The sequence below is a fragment of the Lithobates pipiens genome, unplaced genomic scaffold (genome assembly GCF_037356315.1).
Source record: "Lithobates pipiens isolate NorthernLeopardFrog02 unplaced genomic scaffold, aLitPip1_a1.2 Scaffold_3, whole genome shotgun sequence".
Classification (NCBI taxonomy): domain Eukaryota; kingdom Metazoa; phylum Chordata; class Amphibia; order Anura; family Ranidae; genus Lithobates; species Lithobates pipiens.
In genome coordinates, this window is record NW_027507790.1 from 227,912,515 (window position 1) to 227,940,467 (window position 27,953).

At 43.6% G+C, this 27,953-nt stretch overlaps 1 protein-coding gene across 1 annotated transcript; it reads left to right on the forward strand.

Moving 5' to 3' along the window:
• Window positions 1–8: 8 nt before the first annotated feature.
• LOC143940990 (UDP-glucuronosyltransferase 3A1-like) lies at window positions 9–27,953 on the forward strand. Its single transcript, XM_077462860.1, has 7 exons — window positions 9–154; window positions 9,647–9,748; window positions 11,268–11,382; window positions 12,305–12,839; window positions 16,891–17,122; window positions 19,251–19,470; window positions 22,156–27,953. The coding sequence occupies exons 1-7, from the start codon at window positions 58–60 to the stop codon at window positions 22,430–22,432; spliced, it is 1,578 nt and encodes a 525-aa protein (XP_077318986.1). The 5' UTR covers window positions 9–57; the 3' UTR covers window positions 22,433–27,953.

Genomic DNA, 27,953 nt, shown 5'->3' on the forward strand with positions numbered 1-27,953 from the left:
AATGATCTCTGTAGACACGTGCAGAAACGACTCGGTTCCCTACGACTCCTCACTACAATGGCTGCATGTAAGAAGCAGACTGTGTTTCTTCTGGTCTTTGCACCACAGTTCCTGTTTATTGGTGGGGCCAAAATCCTGACAATCTGCTTCATGGGTGAGTCCTTTTCCTTATTATTATTATTACAACGTAAAATATTGTTCCTGAATTGCCAAGACTAAGACCTCATGCACACAGAGCGTAACCACTTGAATACAGGGCAATTGCACCCCCTTCCTGCCCAGGTAAATTCTCAACTTTCAGCGCTGTCGCACTTTGAATGACAGTTGCGCGGTCATGCAACACTGTACCCAAATTACATTTTTCAATTTTTTTTTCTCACAAATGTTTTTCTTTTGCTGGTATTTGATCAGCATTGGGTTTTTTATTTTTTGCTAAACAAATAAAAAAAAAGAAAACTAAAATTTTGATTAACAATGTTTTTCTTCTTTTCTCTTTTTTGTAAACTAGTACTTTTCTCCTTCACTGATGGGTATTGCTGAAGAGGCGCTAATATGTAGCACTGTTGGTCGTTGATTTGCAACACTGATGGACTGATAGGTGGCACTGATAGGCAACACTGTTGAGGGGGCACTGACAGGCATTACTTATGGGCACTGATTGGCATCCCAGGTGGGCACTTGTGGACATCCTGGTGGGCACCGTCAGAAGATCTGCTAATTGGCTTTCCTCTACTCGCGCCCCATCAGCGTGAATAGAGGAAATCCGATAACCGTCACTTCCTGGTTACTCCGTTATTAGCTGTGTTTGGACACAGCTGATCACATGGTAAAGAACCTACGTCATAGGCTCTTTACCAAGATCGGAGATGTGGTGTGCCAGAGCCAGACACCGCAGTACCGATCACTGCTGGCCCCCGGGGGCACACACGAGCGGCTTATCCCTCTGGAATCATATAATGGAACACCCGCCCGGCTGTCATTTTGTTATAGGCCGGGTGGGATGTGCTTAATCACCGCTATTCACCTTTTTTTTTTCTATGCCTGTAAAAGCACCTATGTTATCCTGTGTAGCCAAGCACACATAGGAGTTTATAGATGTATTTGAAAAGGAGCGTTTACAGGCAGGAAAAAAATGCATAAAAAGGTGCGTTCTGCAAGATGCTTTTGAGCAGAAAAAAAATGCACCTAAACATCTCTAAACCTACATATAAATGTACCCACTGGTCAGAATAAATATTCTGGCCAGTAGAATACATTTATACTGAAACGCCACGTGCGTATAAACACCCAGACATATTGCAACATTTTTTATAAGCTGTGTGCATGAGGCCTGAAACAAAATCTACTTTTGCGTTGCCCATGTATGTATTTCAGAATCATGTGTTGTCTACTGTGACATAGCTGAGCTCAGCCAATCAACTTATTCAGTTACACTTTGAAAATAAAAGGTAGAAGCTGATTGTTTGCCATATCTGCTGCAGTCTTGATAAGTGTAAGACTGCTTTCACACTAAAAAGCGCCGGCCGTTAGAGGTAAAGCGCTGCTCGTTTTAGCGTTGCCTTAGCACTGCTAGCGGGTCGCTTTTAACCCCAAAGAAGGGTTGAAAAACTCCCACGTTGCAGCGCTTCAGAAGCGCTTTTCAGTCGCTTTGGAAGCGCTGCCTATCCATTGCAATGGGCAGGGGCATTTTGGGAGCACAGCGCTCCCAAACCGCCCCAAAGATGCTGCTTGCAGGACTTTTTCTAACGTCCCGCAAACGCACCGACTGGGTGTGAAAGCACCTATTGCAATGAATGGGAGGCAGTTTTCAGGTGCTTTACAGTCACTATTTCTAGCTCTAAAACGCCTGCAACCTGCCTCAGTGTTAAAGGGGTCTTATTGTATATTAAGTATTAAGTGGTGCCACAGTTAAAAGCTGGTCAACCTGTAAAAGAATAGTTTTAATACTTACCTGTCCAGCAGGTGATGAGATGTATCTATGATTTCTCCTAACCATATTGGTGCGACATTCACAGTTTTTAGAGAATAATCATTTGTGTGGTGTGGTAGCGTGCGTGAGAGCAGACACTCCCAGCAGGTGAGGTTACACAGGACATGTTGTGTGTTTCTACTATGCAGGTAATAGGTCATACGGGACTGTCACGCCTATTTTAGTTGTCATTACCTGTCAGATTTCAAGAAAAGAGAATGTGAGATGGCATGTGTGGTGGATGCTGGACAACCTGCAGCATTTCTTGGATGAAATTTAAAGATGTATTCCAGGTATTAATATTGTTACATTGGTCCAGCTTGCTACCATACTTCTGGGATCCTTCTAGAAGCTGGAAATCACTGAAGTACACAGTGCTACATCAGCATTCTCCACTTGCTTCAGGGTCCCATGCTGAGCAGCCGGTCTGATGCAGTGAATAAAGGACTGTGAACACAGAAGGTTGGGCACTTGGCACGGGTGCCATTCAGAGAATGCTTTGCATATGCTCAGTGAATGCAAAGCGTTCTCTGGTTAGATGAGTTGGAGATGGAAAGGCAGGGAGATGAGATCACATTCACCACCTGGTCTAATCAGAGAATGCTTTGCAATCATTGAGAAAATGCAAAGCTTTCTCTGAATGGCACCCATACCCAGTGGCCAACCTTCTGTGTTCACTATGCAGCAGTGCAGCTGTTTGGCTTTGGACAAAAACCCAGTGGAGACCATTGGAGTACTGATGCCTAATTCAGTGATTTTCAGCTTCCACCGGTATCCCACAGGCAGTGTATTTGCACTGCATAGTTAAATCTTGCAAGCTGGAGCAATGTAACATTATCCATTCCTTAAATTCTTTAAGTGCCATGGATCTTATATGCTCTTTGCCCTAATCCCAATCATTTCTCAAGTCCCCCATGTCATAAGATGATCTTAACCAGATTTAGCTGGTTACGATTGAGTCTAAGAATAATCAAATGCCAATAGCTACTGCCCAGTCTCCTCAGACATCTCCTGACCATTTCTTCTTAAAGGATAGGTTCACCTTTAAAATAAAAAAAAAATTTGCATGATTTTGCAGGTAAAAAATTTAAATTATTTTTTATATATACAGCAGCCTACAAAAGGAAGTCCTTGCCCCATCAGGATTAGAGGACTTTGAAACATGGATGGATCAAGCCTCTCAAGCATTAGAGGAATAGGATATCCCCAAGGCCCTAAAGGAACAGAGAATCAGTGAGAGTCTGAGAGCACTAGCTGCAGAGGCAATTCGCAAATTAAAGTTGGGAAAACAGAACTGTATAGCCTCACACAACATTGAGGCCTTATAGGCTGTGTTTGGGAGATTCAAGAAACTTTCTGACCTAATGTACACGTTTGAACACACTTATCAGTACAGTACAGAGGATAGTACAGAGGATAGAAGTTGTCCGACTACATAGTCTGGACAAGATTCTACAGCAGATCATCCAGGAGAAAGGGATAGAGCCACGGCACACTGACTGAATTCAGCTCATCAAATCTTACAGGAAGCCCATCCAAACCATCCTATTGTCTTAATGTTTCTCCTGTAGGGCTCCAAAACCAAACTCTTCTACCTTTCCAGAGTTGATGAGGGTAGTCAGGGAGGAAAAGGCTCTGACGGAAGAGAAAAAAACACCAGAGAACAAAGCAAATGCTCAAAGAGGAAGTCCTCCTACGCTCTGCTCCGGCAGGAGAGTACTTCTTGGAGGATGACAAGCCAGTGCATAAGCCAAGTGTTGAGCTGTCGAGAAAGACCCCCCACCAAGCGCCTTCTGATCCGACATTGCAAGATCAACTGCCTCAGGTGAGGCAAACTGATCTGGAGATGTACAAGACAGCCAGCACTGTGGAGGTTAACTCAGACATAGCTACACTGAGGGTGGCAGTGTCCCAATTGAATAAAATTGTAACCCTGCTGTCAGAGAGGATCAGCGAGCAATTTTGGGAAGATAACGCAAGCTACTCTTCCTGAGTGTTCGGCAGATTTGGTGATCTTGGTGATTTGCTACAATTGTGGAGGTGTAGGCCACTACTAACTTGAATGCCCATCTTCCAAAAGGGGAAGAGCACTGGCAGAGAGGAGACAGGGAAATTCCACAGAGTTGGCCAGATGCTTGACTAACTCAGCCAGCTTCAGATCATGTTATGATACAAGAGAGATGGATAGGCCTGTGCTTTTAAGTAGGGCCTCACTTGACACCCCAAAGAGACAACGGGGAATGCCTGTTTCTATACACGCTGATTTGGAGAGACATCCGTCAGTCTCCAAAACATTGTCTGAAAACCCTGCTTTGGGCACTGTGGAAGAATGAAACAAGTTATGTTGAGTAGACCTGTCTCGTCAATCAATACGACCAGAATCCCTGGCAAGTTTATTTCCCTTTGTTAGTGGAAGGGATTTACATAATGGCTCTCCTTGACTCAGGCGGTTAAGTAACTTTGACTCAAGACCTCTACAACAAGAACTTGAAGTATATACCCCCGCAAAAGTTGGAAGACTTCGGAGCTGAGAAGTACCCCTGTGATGTTTACTTGCGGGTCAAGTTGACATTAAATACATTAACTCTTGGAGAGTCTTCTAAGAGGGATTCCACGTTATATATAACCATTTATTTATTTTTCTTGTCCCATCCTTAACATCTTTCCCTATTTGTGGGGGTTAGTTTGTTCTTTATTATCTTGTTTTGTATTTAACTATTTCCTCAGAATATACCATCTGAGACATAAAGTCAGATGTTGGCATTGATCCTGATTAAGGGAGATGATCGCCAAACGTGTCAATCTTTAAGATGCCACATGGCTATATTACAGTCTGTGGACTAAGACAAAGCTTATCTACCTGATGTTCATTCATATGTCTATATTGATTGTAATGACAAATCGTTAGAAGAAGCCCAATCACAGGGCACAATGTGTCTATGAGAGAGGAGCTGAGCCCATAACGTAATGCTGCTCTCCTACCGAGGTGGTGAGTCGGCTGGGGACTGATACATTTTAGCGCTGTGGAAGCTTGTTTTTAGTAAGTGTATTTGTTGTGTGGGGGACAATAAACCTGTGAAGCAGAGTACACTATGTTCGTGATTTCGATTTTTTTTTTTATGATCCGTGTGTGGATGTATGAGCATATCGGAGAAATCAGAGGAGGGGGCCACCACAAACAGACTGAAGAGGATTAAGAAGCTTGTCTCTGTGAATTCAAAGCTTTGGGGAGTATAGAGCATATGTGTGTTTCTTATTTCTTTGAGGTGAGCAGGGTTTTTACCTGGTGATGGATGTGCACAGAAGTGTGAAATAATATTGAAAACAAGACACGTCTAGTGTTGGTTCTCACCATTTTCATAATTTAAAGACCCAGGTTTTTTGCTATATTTTTGGGACTGGACTTTGTTGCTAATATTTTTATATTATTTATAACTAAACTATTAACTTTGATTTTTAGAGGTGATAGATTAATTGATATTTATTTAGGATATATGAGTGTTGTGCTACACTTTTTTTTTTCTATATGGGTTATCCATATGGGTCAGGTAAAGTCACTGTTTGAGTGTTTTAGCAGGCAACATATGATATTGGTATATTCAATTTAAGATTTGATTTGATTTTGATTTCAACCGTAAGGTTTATAAAATTACCCACCTTTTATACTTTCTTTCAGGAATAGAGGGGGAATCTTCCAATGAGAAAGCAAGTTCTGGTGACTTGTATTGGAAGGTATTCCTCTCAATTCCTGTTGTGGCTGTGGGACAGAAGGTGAGGGAAATCTCTCTGATGCAAAACAGATGGCCATAAAGCTTTAAAAGCTGTAAGCTTTCCTTACTCTATTCAAAATGAAAAAAAAAAAGTTTTGTTTTCAGGTCTATTCTGCAATTCAAAATGCTGGGTGTAATGTTCTGTGGTGTTGTCAGAACTATTGGGGTTAAAAATAATGAATTTCTAAGGCTACTTACATGCACACATATATATATATAATATACAGTGTCTCACAAAAGTTCTTGTGAATATTTTTTTATATCTTTTCATGTGACAACACTGCAGAAATGATACTTTGCTACAATGTAAAGTAGTGAGTGTACAGCTTGTATAACAGTGTAAATTTTCTGTTCCCTCACAATAACTCAACAAACAGCCATTAATGTCTAATCCGCTGGCAACAAAAGTGAGTACACCACTAAGTGAAAATGTCCAAATTGGGCCCAATTAACCATTTTCCCTCCCAGGTGTCATGTGACTCATTAGTGTTACAAAATCTCAGGTGTAAATGGGGAGCAGGTGTGTTATAGTTTGTATTATCGCTCTCACTGGAAGTTAAACATAGCACCTCATGGCAAAGAACTCTCTGAGGATCTGAAAAAAAAAGAATTGTTGCTCTACATAAAGATGGCCTAGGCTATAGAAAGATTGCCAAGACCCTGACACTGAACTGCAGCATGGTGGCCAAGACCAGACAGCGGTTTAACAGGACAGGTTCCACTCAGAACAGGCCTCATCATGGTCAACCAAAGAAGTTGAGTGCACGTGCTCAGCGTCATATCCAGAGGTTGTCTTTGGGAAATAGACGTATGAGTACTGCCAACATCGCTGCAGAGGTTGAAGGGGTGGGAAAGTAAGCCTGTCAGTGCTCAGACCATACGCCACACGCTGCATCAAATTGGTCTGCATGGCTGTTGTCCCAGAATAAAGCCTCTTCTAAAGATAATGCACAAGAAAACACAAACAGTTTGCTGAAGACAATCAGACTAAGGACATGGATTACTAGAACCCTAGCCTGTGGTCTGATGAGACCAAAATAAACGTACTTGGTTCATATGGTTTCAAGCGTGTGGCGGCAACCAGGTGAGGAGTACAAAGACAAGTGTGTCTTGCCTACAGTCAAACATGGTGGTGGGAGTGTCATGGTTTGGGGCTGCATGAGTGCTGCTGGCACTGGGGAGCTACAGTTCATTGAGGGAACCATGAATGCCAACATGTACTGTGACATACAGAAGCAGAGCATGATCCCCTCTCTTCGGAGACTGGGCTGCAGGGCAGTATTCCAACATAACGACCCCAAACACACCTCTAAGATGACCAATGCCTTGCTATAGACCTGAGGGTAAAGGTAATGGACTGGCCAAGCATGTCTCCAGACCTAAACCCTATTGAGCATGTGTGGGGCATCCTCAAACGGGAGGTGGAGGAGCGCAAGGTCTCTAACATCCCCCAGCTCTGTGATGTCATCATGGAGGAGTGGAAGAGGACTCCAGTGGCAAATTGTGAAGCTCTGGTGAACGCCACACCCAAGACGGTTAAGGTAGTGCGTAGCATACTAGCTCATTATGCCTTTGCCTTGCAGGTTTTTTTTGTTTTAAAAAAAAAATAAAAGGTGCGAGTATACAACTTCTTTAATTGAATAAGTTCACATATTTCGTTTATGTATTTTTTACAATATTCATACATTTATTCATGATAGAATGTTTGATGGCACTCATTGAAATATATTAGTATATATATTTTTAATATAATGGTAGCATGTTTGTGATGCTATGAATAAGATTTACATGTATAAGAATTCTAAGTGTGAAAATACACGTGAAATAATACTTGAGGTTTTGAGTGCCAAATTACCTAACTCTCAGGGTATGTGAGAAATAAGTTAGATATATTGCTTTGAGAAAGTCTAACCAACATAACTGAGAATCAGACTAAAAGTTTTTGTTGATTTGTGGAAATAAGCTGGAATCTCTTTAATTCACAGATCCTTGCTTATTTGCATTAATACTGTTTCTGACAGTGTGTTGACTGTAATGCAATCAAGGCTGGGACAAGGGGTGAAATAGAGAAAAGGAAAATGGTAGCACACCACAGTGAAGTCAAAATCTTGAAGGTCCTTTATTGTTGCCAAGACGAAAGATACACAGGAACATGGTTGACGCGTTTCACACGAATCACTCATGCTTCCTCCTAACAAAGATATAACCCAGACCTCAGCTATTTATGTGTGCAGGCCAACAGGAAGTGCATCCACAATTGCTGAGGCAATTAACTGGACAGTGCATAACAAATGGACACAGGTGATTAAAAGTGTTAACATATAAACTAGCAATAATGAAACAGTAAAAAAAAAAGAAAGGAAAAAAAAAACATAAAATGAGAAAGAAAAAGGAAAACTATTACCAATGGTAAAGCTAAGAGTGAATAATCAAATGCATAAAAATCATAAACTTCTTCTACAATACATGTACCCAACTCCATGTGATAGACTGACATGCAATGGTACATATGGGTGAACTTTCACAAAGGGAGACAAAAAAAATAGTGCATCCCATATCAGTATAAGAGTAATTCATGTGGAACGCATCAACCATGTTCCTGTGTATCTGTCTGGTTTGGCAACAATAAAGAACATTCAAGATTTTGAATTCACTGTGGTGTGGTAACATTTTCCTTCCCTCTATTGCTTTCTTTGGTGGCGAACCTAAGCAGTGTATACTTTGTGGTGGGACAAGGGGTGGGCAGGAGGGCCAGATGCCCTGTGCACTGTTGTATAATTTGAGGTAAAATGGCGCCACAAGGAGATTGGGGGGAGGGGATTTTTGTTGGAAGGCGGAATTTGGAGGCTGCAATTGGTATTTGTTCTAGAAGGGGAAATTTTGGAGGGTGGGTGCTAAGAGTGATGATTTTGGGGAATTTGTGCTGAAAGGGGGGACTGGGGAAGGAAGAATATCTGTGCTAGCAGGGGGGATTTGGGGGGGGGGGAATTTAAGTGAGGGGAGAAGATATGTACTAGGATGGGGCATTTTAGGGGTGGAGGATTTGTGCTAGGAGGGGTGAATTGTTTTGGGGGCGATATTTGTGCCGAGAGGGGGTCTTTCAGCAGGGGGGCAGATTTGTAGTGAGAGGAGGGGGATTTTTGCTTGGGTAAGCATGCAGATTAATGCTCAGTTTTTTTGTGGGGTGATTATTGCTGACACAAAATGCTCATACATCTTGGGGGGTGAGGGGAGGTGCAGTTTGGCATGTTTGCCCTGGGCTCTAGATAACCTGGCCCCGGCACTGCCTGCAATGTTCTGTACAATGACTGCAATGAAGTGCAGTGTATTGACTGCCTTTTCTTGGCTGTCACACTGATGGAATGGGTTTATAGTTGCACCAGTATGTGACTCTAAGTACTGAAGACACTTGATCAGCAATTAGACTAGGCAAATAGCATTTTTTGGGAAGAGAGTTATGTAATGGCAAAATATGAAGTCACCAGCACTCCAAACAGGTGTGTTTCACGTGTTTATTGTGAAGACAGAGTGACAAAAAAAATACAGAATACCAAAGTTTCAGAGCCTCCCAGAAGGTAACATGGTGACCCCCGCAAGGCCCTGAAACATTGTGATTCTTTGATTTACGTCATCACAAAAAATAATGTGATATGCATTTATTTGGAGTGTCTGTGACTTTGTATCTTTCTGTTTGGTTGTGGTATGGTGCAGTCATTTTGAATACCCACCGATCATTTAAAGGTCAAGCACAGCAAGGAGTGCAGCTTCTAATCTGGATTATACTCAGTAATGACAACACTCTATTTTTCTCTGTAGAAGAATTTCAATCAAGTTTGAATTGTTTTCCGCATTGTGAGATTCTCCAGTCATAGTCCAGTGATGTCAGCTTCATATTCTGTGCTTTCAGGTGGAAGTCATTACCTCCTGATGGATGAGATCTCCCGGACCCTCCAAAACAATGGGCATGAAATGAGAATGTTCCTGCAGTACTCAAACCAAATGCCTCCAGGTGATTGTACAATAAAATTAACAAGATCTCTGATGATATTTACAGATGAAGTTAGATATATGTTTAGAGTTGTGCAAACTACCGTATATGTCAAAAATTTTATATAACTTCCAACTCTAGCCAAAAAAATTTAAATTTAGTTTTCTGTAGAATGTGGAAGGGTTTTAACCTCTTCAATATTTTTTTGCTGTCTATACTCATGGTAGAACAGGATGTTGGCAGCACAGTTAGGGTTGTCACCTCATCCCTTTAAAACGGAACACATATTAATTACACAGGTTCTGTGGCTGATTAAGGTGGTAAGTAAACTAACTTGGTGCCTTATCTGAATTAATTTAGCCTCAGAACCTGTGTAATTCATATGTGTTTGGGTTTAAAGAGATGAGGCCTCAAACCAGAAGGTAGTTTAGTGCAACCATAAACACATACAGATAAAACAAGTCCAAATATAACAAAATTCCACCGTTGTGCAACTTTCAAGAGGAAGTAAACCCTGATGGGTTTACTTCCTCTTTCATTCCCTGTAAAGGCAAAGCATAATGGACTACTATGCATCGCATAGTAGCCCATTATGTGTCACTTACCTGACACAGGAGCCTGCGATGTCACCACTGTCCCCTGTAGTCTGGCGCATCCATCTTTTCGGTGGGGTCTCGCAGCTCCGCCGCTGTCATTCGGCGGAGCCGCGGTGACGTCACTCCCGCACGGGAGCCGACACCCGCGGCAGCTCCGTTGTTGGAAATGCCGCGCTCAGTGCGCCTGCGCGCCGCTGTCTACGGCGCATGCGCCGTAGACAGCGGTGTCTGTCTTCGGGCAAATATCTCCTAAACCGTATAGGTTTAGGAGATATTTCTTGGACCTACAGGTAAGCCTTAATCTAGGCTTACCTGTAGGTCATAGTGGTTTGTAAGGGTTTACAACCACTTTCAGGGACAGTTAATACATTTCCGGTGACTTTAGTGACCACCACCTCTAGCTTGAATGCCTGCTCACCTCCAAAAGTTGACCACACTACAGAGTGACAAGCCTGTGATTATATCTCTCAGGATGCCTTGGGAAAACAACTTATCCTCCTGGTGTTCCTGGACAAGATAGACTTCCTCAAGTGGTTTTCACTATGTAGACCCCAACTACAGAGTCACACACGCTTAGTGTAATATCTCTCAGGATTTTTCCGGAACAATGAATCCTCATCACAGTGCACCTAGACAGCTCAGACCTCCTCCTCCTGGGACCTCATTCAGTCATGTGCAGCCATATAAAACAAAGGCAAACCATAGTGCTCTCTGCTAATAACTTTTATTTAAAACTGTAACTGGGATAAAATACTTACAAATGTGAAAAACATGCAGGCATCTGTCCAGTTCTCCAACAGGGCCTCCATAACTGGCCACCACTCACTCAAGCTAGTCTGAAGATTATTATATGAGTGGTAATGACCTACAGAAACCACTATGAAATTAGTTGCCACGCCACGGTACAAACTACTAAAAAACTGTGCTCTGTTTTTGATGTTCAGGTTACAAGCAGCCAACAAGTCCATATCCAGTGACCACATTTTCCTTAGATGAGAAATTTCTTCAAGAATTTATGGATACACTTCTAAAAATCCAGAAGGCATTTCTAGAGGGCAGGTATGGTAAATGTGGTAGTGAAAGACCCCTGCTCTTTACATGCCACGTTATATGTTCACTGTGAATTGCTGTTTCAATTTGCCTCTTAGTTTTCTGACCCAACTCCTCAAAATCCCCACACCCCGAAAATAATTACATTTTTTCTGTCTGTTGGTAATTCCATCTTGCATTATATTCCAGTAACCATTCCATCCACATGTGTGTTACTGGAGTGGTTAATATTATAATCCACTATGTCAATATTCACTGTTTTTGGGTTAAACCTCAACTTTAAAGATCTTCAAGGTGTCATCCTGTTTAGGTAACTGTCTGCCTACACTTCTGAAATTGTAAATTATACATCAGTCTTGCTCCCATTTGATCCTGTGGTGGTGCTCTTCATACTCCTTCATGGAGGATGGACTTTTGCTTTTACACATGGTACGAAGTCTTTACAATTTTAATTTCTATTTGAGTGCATGGACCATTTGTATCTTTCTCTGCTTTGGTCACCTGCTTAATGATCTCCTGATAATTTGGATGACATCTAAGGTATGCATATAAGGTATTGATGGTCCCTGTAGAATCTGCATGTGGACATCCATGTAATACCAATGACAGGTTAACTCCACCTATAGACTGCATAATACTGTACCAACTATATAAATGTTGTCTTGGTGGTCCCTATTGAAGTGCATATGTGGACACCTCTTTCTCCAGCAGAACACAGGCTGAATCCACCTTGAGACTCTCCATATTTGTAGTGTTCAAGTTTTTTGGATAACAGCATTACAGCATCTACAGATTGAGTATGTCACCTCAATGTGCTGATTCCTACCTTTGGTTGTGTCACATTCTCAGCAATACAAGAAGTCTTTAATGAGCCCTCTTGGAACGCAACCATTATCATAATATTCCCATAATTGTCTAATTTTCTTTTCAGAAGTGAAATGTGGACCGTCCTGACATTAATGAACAAAATGTCCTACCAGTGCAACTTGACATTACACCAGTCAGAAATCATGAACTTCTTGAAGGAGGAACATTATGACATTGCAGTTGTAGATGCATTTGACCCCTGCACGATGCTGGTCTGTGAGAAGCTGGGACTCCCATTTGTTGCTTTCTTCCCTACGTTTATGGCCAATGCTTACCGTGTAGGAATGCCGAGTCCTTTGTCTTACGTTCCATTGTTCCAAACACAACTCACTGACCAGATGGATTTCTTTGGACGTTTAAAGAACCTGTTGGTGTTTTTGGCTTCATTAGTATTCCAGACAAAGATGGACTCACTTTTTGATGGTGTAATCGAAGAACATTTTCCTGCTGAATCTAGACCAACTATAGCCGATCTTCACTTGAAAGCTGAGCTCTGGCTGTACAATGTAGACTTCACTCTTGAGTTTCCTCGTCCACTTCTGCCTCACGTTCAGTACATTGGGGGATTATTGGCAAAACCTGTAAAACCAATATCACAAGTGAGTATGACTGAATGATTTCCTTTTAGCTTGTTTTAATTAAACAGAGGTCAAAGTCCAACTCAAGCCAAACCTTTTATTTTTTATTAGTTTGGAGACAGTGATCCACCACTAGGATTAGAAATAAAAAGGAACAGAAAGACAGACAAAAATGCTAGAACCTCTCCCTAGGTTTTATTTTTTCTATCATTTTACTAACAAAAAAAGTTTTTTTTATTTTCTTCAAACTCTAAAGCCCATCTCGTCCCAGCAATGTGCGTGAGACCTGCAGATCTCCCAGGTCTCTCTCCCCTCATTGGCTCACACAGCAGCAGGTGCCATTGGAACCTCCTGCAATTAATCACAGCCAGTCATCCAATGAGTAGAAAGTGGGGGCAGGGATGAGCTGAATTTCATTCACAGGAGTGAGGCTCAGGATCAAGCCTGCTCGAGTGCCCCCATAGCAAGAGGCTTGCTATTTGGGACACTTGGAAGGGGGGAGAAGCCAGGACCACCAGCAAAAAAATTGCACAGAGCAATATAACATTTGTTATTTGTTTTTTAAATCGTAACCTTTAGAGTCCCTTTAAAGTGGAAGTAAACTTAATTTTTCTAAAATTTGCTGACAGGCAGAGTATTTATGACAGAAGAGACATAAATTCCTCATCCTGCCTGTAAGCCGTCATGTACACTGTGCCGCACAAATGTGCAGCTCAGCAAACATTTACAGCCCTGATCTATGCTGCAGCAATGTGACTCCCGTGAGCATACAGGGGAGCAGTGGCGGCCAGTCCACAAGGAGTGCAGGGGTGCCGCCCCCCCCCCCAAGCCTGCGAAATCCATGTGTGTGGCCGTGCACTGTGTGGGGCATCAGAACAACAGGTCTCTACCAGGTCTGTCACCCCCTCACAAGCACGTGACCAGAGCCCTAGGCCCCAATTGGCCCAGAGCACTGCAGCTCGGGACGCAGAGCACTGCACCCGAACCCTCCCACCCTGCGATACCAGCTAACAGCTTTCCACCCCAGCCAGTTAGGACAGGAGGGTGAAGACCCAGAACCCGGAAAGAAGACCAGGCCAACACAGAAGCTGCAGCGCCATGCACCAGGGGAGCCATGACTGCTGAAGGGCTCCACCCGTAAGGTTAATACAGACCTGGAGGGGCCATCCACCCCCCCAAAATCCCCCAGCACCAGCCGCCACTGCGGGGGGAGTGGCATCATCGTGGCTGAGTCTATTAAACGACCAAAGGCATGAAACCCGGAAGGAAGACAGGGGCGATGAAGGAAACGCTGGGAGCCTGACGGATCAATCCCATTTCAGCGATGGAGGCACCGTTCGACAGGTAAGTCTGCCATAATGTACTAATGTGCTGGGGGCCCCTAAAAGAAAAAAATATATAGCGGAGTTAACTACTGCTTTAAGGATTACAAGGTGGCTGTTGACACTGATTCTATACCCCCTGCAGAAATTCCAATCAAGAACAGCTGAAGTCAGATGTATAGGGTACAACTGTACCATCTGTCTTTTCTTTCTTTTTTTTTTAACATTCAAAAGTTTTTATTGCGTATTAAAACAATGTGGTACAGAGTACAGATACTGTAGCTGACTCTTTCTTAAGAAATTACTTCTATGAGTACAACTTAATAACACATGCTACAAAAAGCAATGAGAAGAGAGAAGCCACTAAAAACAAACCTGAATAGGATTTCACGTAGGATTAGTTACCCTATCTACCCCAGTGGGGGCTATTCTGACGTTTCTGACCTTGCTGCCATGCCCAGATAGGCGCGTAACAATTTACACAATGGTAACTTTCAAAGGCAACGTTTTTTTCATTTCTAAATGGAGCATTCAGAAATTCAGCGTAATGTTTTTAAATATCATTAAACAACAGTGAAATAAACTGGATTAAAAGTGGAAAGATACTTAGGTCCAAGCCAATGTTTTCAAGGGTCACCAGAACTTACAAAAAATGATTGTCAGCATCTTTGGTAGTTTCAATGTCAAGTGAGTGCTCAGGACTGCAAATGCAATAATCGTTCCTGGTCCCTGAAGAGTGCATTACAGAATTAAAATGCCTAATTGAAAGGGTCTAAAGCCAGCCATAGATTGAATCTTAGCCGGTTCAGCAGGGACCGGTGGAGATTAAACCATGTATGGGCAGGCTGATTGCAGCCAAGTTGATCGATCGATCAGCTTGGGTACAGCTAGTCTGTCTTATTCTTCATACAATTATTGCCAGCGACTACAGCCGCTAGCAATAATCATTGTGTACTTTCCCGGCCGGGACGGCTCCCCCCTCCTGGGGAACACAATAGCTATAGGGATTCTTCCATCGTCACCTGTGGTTGAAGAAATTGAAATAAAACAATCTATGGCTGGGTTTAGGGGCGGGGTGTTGAAGATATGCTGGAGTGCTTTATTATGCTCCAATGGACACGCACTTAACACCAACTACTCTAAATACATTTATATATCTTAAATAATGGGAGAGCCAAAAGAGAAAGGGATTTTTTCGGTGCTTAAATACTTGAAATAGAGCAACAGAAAAAAAGCAGTACATAAAAACGATTATTTTATTCTCATGTATTAAAATTAACACATAACATATGTTACGTAGATACAAAAGTTACAGAAGATAGCTGGTCCACATAATAAACGGATTGAAGTGCTTGTAATCGATTATCCCGACATGTTTCGCAATAGCTTCTTCAGGGGATATACAAGCTAATAGCAAATAGCAGCAAAAACAAAAATTAATTACAATTAATACACTGATAACAAAATGCAATTAGTGCATACAATGTTGGTATGACACATTGAGGTAAGCTCAACATCTAGAGCTTCAAAGGGGCTTACCCTCCCTTCAAATCCACCGTCTCGCACAGAAGCACCAGTCTTGATATAGTATAGAGAATAACATTTATATATCTATCTGACAAGGTTCACAATCTGAAAACCAACATATTATTTAACAGAATGAAATTGCAAGTCATTAGCTATAATATAGACATTAAGTATATTCCTGTTCTGAGGCTTAAAGTGATTGTAAACTCTCACCTTGTAAAACAACCCATTCATTTTAAAATAGAAATGAGTGGCAAAACATTTGTGTATTGATTTAAAAAACATTATAAATAACTACTTTTCACTTTTTTTTATATGTGATCATATTCCTTCTGTTCTTAGCTGCATAAGAGCTAGGGAAGGAGAAACAGCAGTACATTAAATTTCCCAGTAAAAGGCGGTGTTAGGACAAGTATGATCATTGGAGGAGAGCATAGCTAGAGAACTGACCACGCTTTGCCCCCCTGCTTGGTGTGGTCAATATTTTGGTCAGGAACACCAGGGTTTTTACACAAAGGAAGCAATACAAAGAGAGCAAGATATGTTTTCATACAAGTACATGGTACAGCAGGCACATATCAGGAATATGAAATGTTGGGTTTACATACTCATGTTTTACTAGCCTGCAGGACTTTGTAATATAGGCGTGTTTAGCATCTGTTGGAATAATATATTCTTCATTAAAGTGGTTGTAAACCCTTACAACCAACTTTGACCTACAGGTAAGCCTAGATTAAGGCTTACCTGTAGGTCCAAGAAATATCTCCTAAACCTATACGGTTTAGGAGATATTTACCCGAAGACAGCCACAGCTGTCTATGGCGCATGCGCCATAGACAGCGGTGCGCAGCCGCACTGGGGCAGGCCGTAGTTCGCGGCGATATGCCGCGAGTGTCGGCTCCAGTGCGCATGCGTGGGAGTGACGTCATCGCGGCTCCGGCGAATCACAGCGCCGGACCCGTGAGACCCGGAAGTCGCTCCGGGATCCATGGCAGCGGCGAAGAGGAAGATAAAGGACCGCTTCGGGGGCTTCGTTCTCAGGTAAGTTATTCATAATGAGCTAGTATGCTATGCATACTAGCTCATTATGCCTTTGCCTTACAGGGTGTGCTTTAAAAAAAAAAAATTCGCCCTTACTTCCTCTTTAAATGTGTCAAGGATTAACGGATAAAAATCCAGACATTTTCTTACTGCCAAATGAAATGTATTTTCATTATATTCAGGAACTGGAAGACTTTATATCCAAGTCTGGAGATGCTGGATTCATTGTGGTGACTCTGGGGTCAATGTTGTCCTCACTCCCTCTAGTGGAATTCCTCAAGGAAATGAACGGTGGATTTGCTAAAATTCAGCAGAAGGTGATCTGGAGGTACCGGAAGTCAAGTTGGCCACAAGAGGTGGACATTTCTCCCAATGTGAAAATTATGGACTGGGTGCCACAGAATGATTTACTGGGTAAAAAGTGTACTATTATTAAAGCAGAAGTTATAGTATATATGGATACATGAAGACATCAATTAAACATGCTAATGGTCTGAACAATTTCATAAAAGAATCTATAGCAGCCTTTCTCAACCTTTTTACCATGGAAGACCACTAATATAATATTCAAGTGTCAGGGAATGCAAGTTGCAGGTATAATAATAAAAAAAAATAATAATAAATATGGTGTATTTAGCATATTTGACACACAGAGTGGATCATTTTTTAAACAGTCCCTTGCTGCCCTCAAGAAAATAATTTTTAATAATAAACATTTAAATAAATATTAATGATTGGCAGTGACATTTGTAGTGCATCCTCAACGTCAGTGGTCAGTAAGGAAACTACATTTGTGGTCGGCAGGAAAGTTGATTCTTTACATCAGTGGTTAAAGCGGGAGCTGCTGACTTTTAAAATAAGGACACTTACCCGCCCAGCGCGCCCGTGATGTCGGCACCCGAAGCCGATCTCTCGATCGTCTCTCGGGTGCTGCCACCGCCATCTTAGGTATGGGAATCAGGAAGTGGAGCCTTGCGGCTTCATTTCCCGGTTCCCTACTGTGCATGCGCGAGTCGCGCTGCACAATAAGGATGGTCCCCGCTGTCTCTGGGATCCGTGTGTTTTCTAGCAGACAGCGGGGGACCTGCGAAAAGGGGCATAAATATCCGCAGATTCTGCGGATATCTATGCCGGAAGTGGGTGCAGATACCTGTACTGTACAGGTACCTGCACCCCCATCCCCCCCTGAAAGGTGCCAATTGTGGCGCCGGAGGGGGGGAGGGTTCCAATGAGCGGAAGCTCCACTTTAAAGTGATTGTAAAGGCTTGTTTTTTATTTTTTTTAAAATAACAAACATGTCATACTTACCTCCACTGTGCAGCTTGTTTTGCACAGAGTTGCCCCGATCGTCCATTTCTGGGGTCCCCGATGGCTCTCGCGGCTCCTCCCTGCATCAGATAACCCCCTAGGAGAAGCTCTCTCCCAGGGGGGTTACCTTGCAGGTGTGTTCCCGAGTCCAGCATTTGCATCCATAGACACTAATGCCGGACTCGGCCCCGGCACCCATGTCATTGGATTTGATTGACAGCAGCAGGAACCAATGGCTGCTCTGCTATCAATCTACCCAATCAAGAGCCGGGACCCTGTGGAGAGAGGGTCAGCGCATCCTCGCCAAGGGAAATACGGGGCTCAGGTAAGTAAAATGGGGGGGGGCTGGGGGGCCGGTCACTGCAAAGTGTTTTTTCACCTTAATGCATAGGATGCATTAAGGTGAAAAATCATGAGGGTTTACTACCCCTTTAATAGTGTAAGGGCCCCCATACAGGCAAGTAAAAATGTAATTGGGATTTGAGGTTTCTTACCTGAGGTATGAGAGAAATGGTTGTGCTGGCTCAAAGTTATTGGCTCTGCCTAGTGACATTGGTGCCACAACTATGCAGGCACCATCAGACAGGAGATCAGACCACCACCCCTCAGTGTTCAAGGAACATATAGTAAATCTTTGAAGAACATTAGGGTTTCATGGGACCTTTTAGAAAGGCTGATCTGTAGCATTCATGCTGAGTGAACAACATTACAATGAATCATTTGCAGGCATTGCTGTGATTTAGGCCTGGTCATCTAGTTAGTAATATCAGTGGCTCTCTGTGGTCATGAACTTTCAAATTCATTACATGTATACTCTTCTCCTCCTCCCCTACTCACCTTCTCCCTCACCTTATCCTTCTCCACTTAAACTGGTCTTAGATGGATAGACATTCATCTGGTGCAGTAGGGAACACTCAAATTTCATCATGTAATCAAATTCTGTTCTAGGCAAATGTTTGAATACCAATATGCTGCGGCCACTAATCAGTGTGACCCTTCCCCCCTCTTTCCTACTCCTCTCTTCCCCACCCCACTTCTCCTCTCCCCAACACTTTTTTGGTCAGGAACACCAGGGTTTTTACACAAAGGAAGCAATACAAAGAGAGCAAGATATGTTTTCATACAAGTAGATGGTACAGCAGGCACATATCAGGAATATGAAATGAAAATATAATCCAGTACCGTGTCCACTCTCTTAGAATGATTTTTTTTGTATTTCCTTTACCAATTTCAGGGCACCCGAAACTGAGTCTTTTTGTGACACACGGAGGAATGAACGGTTTGATGGAAGCTGTGTATCATGGTGTTCCTGTTCTTGGGATTCCCCTCTTTGGGGATCAGATAGAAAACATGGTCAGAGTAAAAGCCAAACAAATGGGAACTTTTATTCTACCTTACCAACTTAAGGCTGACAACTTTGCAAGCACCATTCGACACATCATTGAAAATAAATGGTAATTGTTGGCAATGTAATATCTGTGTGGTTTGCAATGATCAACATACAGTTATCTGATGTCTAACCTCACAGATATCAGATGTAACAGACATAGAATGTGTTGTGGAAGCAGGGCAGCTGGTTGGCACTTAACCTGGAAGCTAGTGGAGATCACTGGAGTAGCACCCAGGGTAGCCACTACAGTGATTTCCAGCTTCTAGAGGGATCCCACAGGTATGTTATATACAGTATCTCACAAGAGTGAGTACACCCCTCACTTTTTTGTAAATATTTTATTATATCTTTTCATGTGACAACAATGAAGAAATTACAGTTTATAAAGTAGTGAGTGTACAGCTTGTATAACAGTGTAAATTTGCTGTCCCGTCAAATTAACTCAACACACAGCCATTAATGTCTAAAATGCTGGCACCAAAAGTGAGTACACCCCTAAGTGAAAATGTCAAAATTGGGCCCAAAGTGTCAATATTTTATGTGGACACCATTATTTTCCAGCACTGCCTTAACCCTCTTGGGCATGGAGTTCACCAGAGCTTCACAGGTTGCCACTGGAGTCCTCTTCCACTCCTCCATGACGACATCACGGAGCTGGTGGATGTTGGAGACCTTGTGCTCCTCCACCTTCCATTTGAGGATGCCCCACAGATGCTCAATAGGGTTTAGGTATGGAGACATGATTGGCCAGTCCATCACCTTTACCTTCAGCTTCTTTAGCTAGGCAGTGGTCATCTTGGAGGTGTGTTTGGGGTTGTTATCATGTTGGAATAATACCCTGCAGCCCAGTCTCCGAAGGGAGGGGATCATGCTCTGCTTCAGTATGTCACAGTACATGTTGGCATTCATGGTTTCCTCAATGAACTGTAGCTCCTCTGTGCCGGTGTCTTGTCGAGAACTGTCCCCCATCGGATAGTGTCTGTCCTATACTGCTCTTGCGCAGTATGGAGGACAAAGGAGACGCCAAAAGTCTCTGAAGATGAACGGCGCTTGTGCACTTAATAGTACGTTCTGCCCCGTGTCCAGGTTCAAGCCCCACCATCCAAGTAGACATAGAGTTAGAAAAAAATATGACGAGCGAAGCGAGGCCGTGCCGGAAGTGTAGAGAGCCCGCGAGGGGCCCTGTTACAAAGTGCTGTTTTACAACATCGGGAGCATGTGAAAGGAAAGTACTATTAAGTGCGTAGGCGCCGTTCATCTTCAGAGACTTTTGGCGTCTCCTTTGACCTCTGTACCGTGCAAGCACTGTGCCTGCGCAGTATAGGGTGGACACTATCCGATGGGGGGACACTTCTCGTCAGAACACTGGTAGCACTCACGCAGCCCCAGACCATGACACTCCCAGCACCATGCTTGACTGTAGGCAAGACACACTTGTCTTTGTACTCCTCACCTGGTTGCCGCCACACGCTTGACACCATATGAACCAAGTACGTTTATTTTGGTCTCATCAGACCACAGGATAGGGTTCCAGTAATCCATGTCCTTAGTCTGATTGTCTTCAGCAAACTGTTTCTCTGTTTTCTTGTGCATTATCTTTAGAAGAGGCTTCCTTCTGGGACATCAGCCATGCAGACCAATTTGATGCAGTGTGCGGCATATGGTTTGAGCACTGACAGGCTGACCCTCCACCCCTTCAACCTCTGCAGTGATGCTGGTAGCACTCATGCGTCTATTTCCCAAAGACAACCTCTGGATATGACGCTGAGCACGTGCACTCAACTTCTTTGGTTGACCATGGCAAGGCCTGTTCTGAGTGGAACCTGTCTTGTTAAACCGCTGTATGGTCTTGGCCACAGTGCTGCTGCTCAGTTTCAGGGTCTTGGCAATCTTATAGCCTAGACCATCTTTATGTAGAGCAACAATTCTTTTTTTCAGATCCTCAGACAGTTCTTTGCCATGAGGTACCATGATGACCTTCCAGTGACCAGTATGAGAGAGTGAGAGCGATAACGCCAAATTTAACACACCTGCTCCCCATTCACACATGAGACCTTGTAACACTAACGAGTCACATGACACATAGGAGGGAAAATGGCTAATTGGGCCCAATTTGGACAATTCCACTTTACTCACTTTTGTTGCCAGGAGTTTAGACATTAATGGCTGTATTTTGAGTTATTTTGTGGGGACAGCAGATATACACTGCTATAACGTAGTGAGTGCTTGTATAACAAAGTGTCATTTCGTCAGTGTTGTCACATGAAAAGATATAATAAAATATTTACAAAAATGTGAGGGGTGTACTCACTTTTGTTAGCTACTATACATACAAGAAAAAAAAAACTGCAATACCTGGAGATCACCTTTTAAAGCCTATTACACATGGGCCAAATATCAGGCTTCATCGGCTGGTTCAATAAAAAAAATCAGACATTTGGCCCGTGTATACGACAGCCGGTCCAACAGAAGCTGGCATCCGATCAGCGCTCTCAGCCAATGGCTGAACAGGGTGCCCTTGTGGGAGGGGGTGTTCCCCAGACAGAACACAAAAGCTCAGTGGGGGATATTGCTGTACCAACATCACATTGTTAGTGTGGCAGCTCCTCCAAAGCTCTGCAGTTTTTATTCCATTCAGGCCCCTGGGTGGAACGAAAAAACTTTACAATTCTGTTGTAAAATCACTTTAGACAACAAGTTGTAAAAGCATTTTACTTGACCCTGATTGTATTATGTTTTATGTTTACAGTTACAAGACATCGGCAATGAAGTTGCAAGCCATCAGGAGGTCACAGCCCTTTCCTCCAGACCAGCAATTAGTGAGATGGGTGGATCACATTATCCAGTCGGGTGGAGGCGGTCATCTTCATCCCTATTCTTACAAACTGCCCTGGTATCAATATTGGCTGCTGGATGTTATTTTGTTCCTCTTTGTCATTCTCACTGCGGTCATCTACCTCATTGTCACATTATTCGGGGCTCTCATTAGGAAATGTCGTTCTCCAGGAAAACTAAAGAGGAACTAAAGAAACTTGGCATTGTATCAGAACTGAAGATGATTTCATTGTGCTCACAACATGGATACCTCAGGTGTCAGTGAAAGTTTGCAGCCGCTGATCAATAACCTCAGGGAGATTGCGGTGATCCAAAGGCTCATTATGGCCATACATGGTACAATACAATTGTATGATTGCCATTCGATTCAACAAAATGTTCAAAAATGTAATGGCCAAGCAACGAGCGACAGCGATGGTTTTAATCAACCCAGTTTAATCAGTAGGTTGTGGCAGGGAAAAAAACAATCACGCAGGGTTGATTTATGGCTTTATTTATGTGTCCTTGTAAATCACTTGTGATCAATCTACATGTAAAAAACAAAACACACCATTGATTGACCCAGTACCCAGTTTTTTTTCTTCCACAACCTTCATGGGTCGATCAAAATCATCATTATCAGTGTTATTGTACTATGTATAGGCACCATTTGATTTTAAAGCAGCATTATACATATCCCTTCACCTGCCTCCTGTGGTGGGATCCTTCCAGGCCAGCCTCCCGAGCTCCAGCCCAAGGTAATACTCCCCGGTAAGGGGTCCCTCAAGGGCCAGCATCCTCCACACTGCTTCTTTATCTTCCACCCTTCTCTCTTGCTGGCATGACTCATGTCTATTTAAGGACTTTTTTTGCTCCGCTGCCAGGCCCACTCCTGGGGATTGGCTAAGGCCCATAAATATTCAAGGTAACCCCACCTAGCCCCCACCCACTATCTTCCAGAACATTCTCCTACATTTTAGAAATGGGGGGAGGCACCAGAGAGCTGCCAGAATGAGTCATCCAGCCCTTGCCTCTAATAACCCTGGCCCAGATTCAGTGACTCAGGTTTATCCCTGGGCCAGACTATAAATTAGCTACTCTAGCACCCTCTAGTGTGTGTTACTAGATGTGAGATATACAGTATCTCACAAAAGTGAGTACACCCCTCACATTTTTGTAAATGATTTATTATATCTTTTCATGTGACAACACTGAAGAAATGGCACTTTGCTACAATGTAAAGTAGTGAGTTTACCGCTTGTATAACAGTGTACATTTGCTGTCCCCTCAAAATAACTCAACACACAGCCATTAATGTATAAACCGCTGGCAACAAAAGTGAGTACACCCCTAAGTAAAAATGTCCAAATTGGGCCCAACTAGCCATTTTCCCTCCCCGGTGTCATGTGACTCGTTAGTGTTACAAGGCCTCAGGTGTGAATGGGGAGAAGGTGTGTTCAATTTTTTGTCTCACTCTCTCATACTGGTCACTGGAAGTTCAACATGGCACCTCATGGCAAAGAACTCTCTGAGGATCTGAAAAAAAGAATTGTTGCTCTACATAAAGATGGCCTAGGCTATAAGAAGATGGCTAAAACCCTGAAACTGAGCTGCAGCATAGCGGCCAAGACCATACAGTGGTTTAACAGGACATATTCCACTCAGAACAGGTCTCGCTATAGTCGACCAAAGAAGTTGAGGGCACGTGCTCAGCGTAATTTCCAGAGGTTGTCTTTGGGAAATAGATGTATGAGCGCTGCTAGCAATGCTGCAGAGGTTGAAGGGGTGGGGTGGGTGGTCAGACTGTCAGTGTTCAGACCATACACTGAATAAAATTGGTCTGCATGGCTGTCTTCCCATAAGGAAGCCTCTTCTACAGACAATGCACAAAAAAGCCCGCAAATAGTTTGCTGAAGACAAGCAGACTAAGGACATGGATTACGGGAACCATGTCCTGTTGTCTGATAAGACCAAGATAAACTTATTTGTACTCATCACCTGGTTGCCACCACACACGCTTGACACCTTCTGAACCAAAGACAAGTGTGTCTTGCCTACAGTCAAGCATGGTGGTGGAAGTGTCATAGTCTGGGGCTGCATGAGTGCTGCCGGCACTGGGGAGCTACAGTTCATTGAGGGAACGGTGAATGCCAACATGTACTGTGACATACTGAAGCAGAGCATGATCACCTTTCTTCGGAGACTGGGCCGCAGGGTAATATTCAAACATAGTGACCCCCAAACACACCTCCAAGATGACCGCTGCCTTGCTAAAGAAGCTGAGGGTAAAGGTGATGGACTGGCCAAGCATGTCTCCTGACCTAAATCCTATTGAGCATCTGTGGGGCATCCTAAAACGGAAGGGGGAGGAGCGCAAGGTCTCTAACATCCACTAGCTGTCATCATGGAGGAGTGGAAGAGGACTCCAGTGGCAACCTGTAAAGCTCTGGTGAGCTCCATGCCCAAGAAGGTTACGGCAGTGCTGGAAACTAATGGTGACCACACAAAATATTGACACTTTGAGCCCAATTTGAACTGGGGTGTACTCACTTTTGTTGCCATCAGTTTAGACATTAATGGCTGTGTTGACTTATTTTGAGGGCACAGCAAATTTACATTGTTATACAAGCTGTATACTCACTACTTTAAATAGTAGCAAAGTGTAATTTCTTTAGTGTTGTCACATGAAAAAAAAATATATAAAAATGTGAGGGGTGTACTCACTTTTGTGAGATACTGTACATGGCAAATGATGTTATTAAATAGTTTGTATTGTAAACATTTCAATAAAGATGACTGAACAAGAAAAATCAAGGTCCTCTTAGGGTCCATTCACACAGAGGCAACTCAGATCCGACTTCAAGTCGCCCCAGGTCGCACAACATGTAGAAATCAATGTAAGTGAATGAGAGCCGTCTTAATGCACACTACTGAAGTCGCTCCGACTTCAGAAATGGTTCTTCCTGTACTACTTCAATCCGACTTGTAGGCGACTGGTACCCATTGATTTCAATGGAAGTTGCCTCCAAGTCGGATCTCCGTCTATACGGAGGAGACTCTCACAGAATTATCAGCTCTCAAAAGGGAACTCCACGCCAAATTTATTTAAAAAAATTGGTGTGGGTTCCCCCTCTGAGAGCATACCAGGCCCTTAGGTCTGGTATGGATTCTAAGGGGGAACCCCCTACGCGAAAAACGGCGTGGGGGTCCCCCTCAGATCCATACCAGACCCTTATCTGAGCACGCTACCCGGCCGGCCAGGAAAGGGGGTGGGGACGAGCGAGCGCCCCCCCCCCTCCTGAGCCATACCAGGCCGCGTGCCCTCAACATGGGGGGTGCCTTGGGGAAGGGGAGGGCCGCGCGGCCCCCCCACCCCAAAGCACCTTGTCCCCATGTTGATGAGGACAAGGGCCTCTTCCCGACAACCCTGGCTGTTGGTTGTCGGGGTCTGCGGGCGGGGGGCTTATCGGAATCCGTGAGCCCCCTTTAATAAAGGGGCCCCTGGATCCCGGCCCCCACCCTATGTGAATGAGTATGGGGTACAATGTACCCCTACCCATTCACCTGTGAAAAAATGTAAAAAAAATATAAAACACAGCACACAAGGGTTAAAATAGTTTATTGCACAGCTCCGGGGGTCTTCTTCCGTCTTCGGGGGTCTTCTCGTCGGACTCTTCTGCTATCTTCTGCTAGCTCTTTTACTAGCGGAGGAGCCCGGCTTTCTTCTTCGTTGCCGCCCTCTTCTTCCGACTTCGGGGGGTCTTGTCCCCCTCTTCGGTTCTTCTTGCCGGGCCACCGCTTCTTCTTCCAGCTCTTTTACTAGCGGTGGCCCGGTTTTTTGTCGCCGTCGCCGCTGCCGCTACCGCCTTCCGTTCTTTTTCTTCTTCTGGAGATGTTGACTCGACACTCTCTCCGGCCGCAATGCCAGGGACGCGGTGTGCGGCGACTTATATAGGGACAAGGGGAGTGGTCACCGGTTGATGTCACATGGTGACCCCATGTGTGGCTGGCGGCATTGATATGTAAATAAAGTCATCATTCCTATGTATATCATGCTCCCCTGCTGTGAGGAGGTGATGTGCTGTAACCTCGAGCAACTAGTCAGTAAGCAGTAATGATATGCTGTAAGTGCTGGCAACCAATCGCAATTGCTGCCTGATCTGATATGGAAAACTGATTTTAAGTCAAGCTTCTATTTATTGTATGTCTCAGAGTAGGTGGAGAGGGAAATTGCATGGGTGGGGGCCCCAATAAAAATTTTGCCCAGGGTCCAATATATATTATAAAAGACGGCCCTGCTCAAATCTATAATGTGGAAGCTTGTGTAGCACTGACCCCCGAAGGAGCTGCTGGTTTTTGTTGGGCTTACCGTTACCTCACCTGCTCACTGTGTCCGTCTTAGGAGTCCCATTGTAGTGCGGATTAAAGAATGAAATAGGAAGGCTTAAGGCTTTGAGCCCGACAGCATGGGCATGCGTTCGCCCCTCCCTTTATTAATAAGAGAATAGAAGCAATAGTGTAAATATTTAGGGCTATATACAGGTTAATGTATTTGGGTTAATGTCCCTTTAAGGGAATGGCAAATTGGGCTGGGGGCGGGGTTAAGGGTTGCAAGGCTATTGGTGATATCCCAAATGGTCATGTGACCCATGGGGAATGTTCTGGAAAGGGGCTTATTATAAATATATAGGAATCACTCACACCTGTTCCCAGCCAGGCAGTGAAGGTGCAACAAGCTCAGTGAAGATGAAAACAGGCTCCTGAAGTACTTCAGTCATGGCTATGAAAACCTTAATGAGGCAAGTGTTGGAGAAAGCTGGGGATAAAGGTGGAGAAGAAGGACTTAGAAAATGCCTGGCTTTGGCAGAGAATGATAATGAGCAACAGCCACTATGCAGCATCAGGTCAGCTTGACAGAAAAGAAATAGAAGAGGGTCCGGTCCCCATCGCCGCCCAGAGGCAGTGCTGGGTGGGCTAGAGGAGCGGCAGCTATACAGAGGACAGAGGCAGTGTCTGCGGTTGTGAGTGAGGAGAGACAAACCCTGCCCAGTATTATTACCACAGCATGTGGCTGCAAGCAATGCGAGTATCACAGACATCCCGCAGATGGCCACAGAGAGCAGCATTATGCTGCTTCAGATATAACAAATGCTCCAGCGCCCCCTGGCGGTATAGGTGAGTTAGCACACACACTTAATAGCATTATGGAATCCATTAACAGATTAGCTGACACTATGAATACACCTGCAATTTAAAATAGTAATTATGGTAATGTATGGTCTAATCAAAATAGACATTCTGTCAGCTTAGGCAATATAGGTAATGTTAATAACAATCAGTCAGCTAATGTTAATTCGCAATATCTATTACCAGCTGAGATTAATATATCTAGCGCATTGGTACCAGAAGTGTGCTTTAAAGAGACATTACCATGTGATATCTCGCTGTTAGGTTACCACCTTACTCCTCAGACTAAGGAAAAAATATGGAAAGGTTAATTCGTAGATATTCTGTCGCTTATTCCATAAAAAAAAATAATTAATGTAGGATTGCAAAACTGCATTGAATTGTCCGTGGTTGTGGGGTAGGCCGGGCTTGAAATTCTCAAACCCGGCATGTGGGGACTTTGGTTAAAAGATTTATGTATGCTCGAGTCCTTTAAGACTGAGCTGTTTTGAAGTTGATCGTTTGAAATATAAGAATTTTATGATGCAATAAAATTATCAGAATATG

Excerpts from the sequence above, each read along its gene's own strand:
- LOC143940990 (XM_077462860.1), top strand. The coding sequence starts at position 58 with ATGGCTGCATGTAAGAAGCAGACTGTGTTTCTTCTGGTCTTTGCACCA. Across the intron at positions 9,749-11,267 it reads CTCAAACCAAATGCCTCCAG|GTTACAAGCAGCCAACAAGT; the intron begins GTGATTGTACAA and ends TTTGATGTTCAG. Across the intron at positions 11,383-12,304 it reads AAGGCATTTCTAGAGGGCAG|AAGTGAAATGTGGACCGTCC; the intron begins GTATGGTAAATG and ends TTTTCTTTTCAG.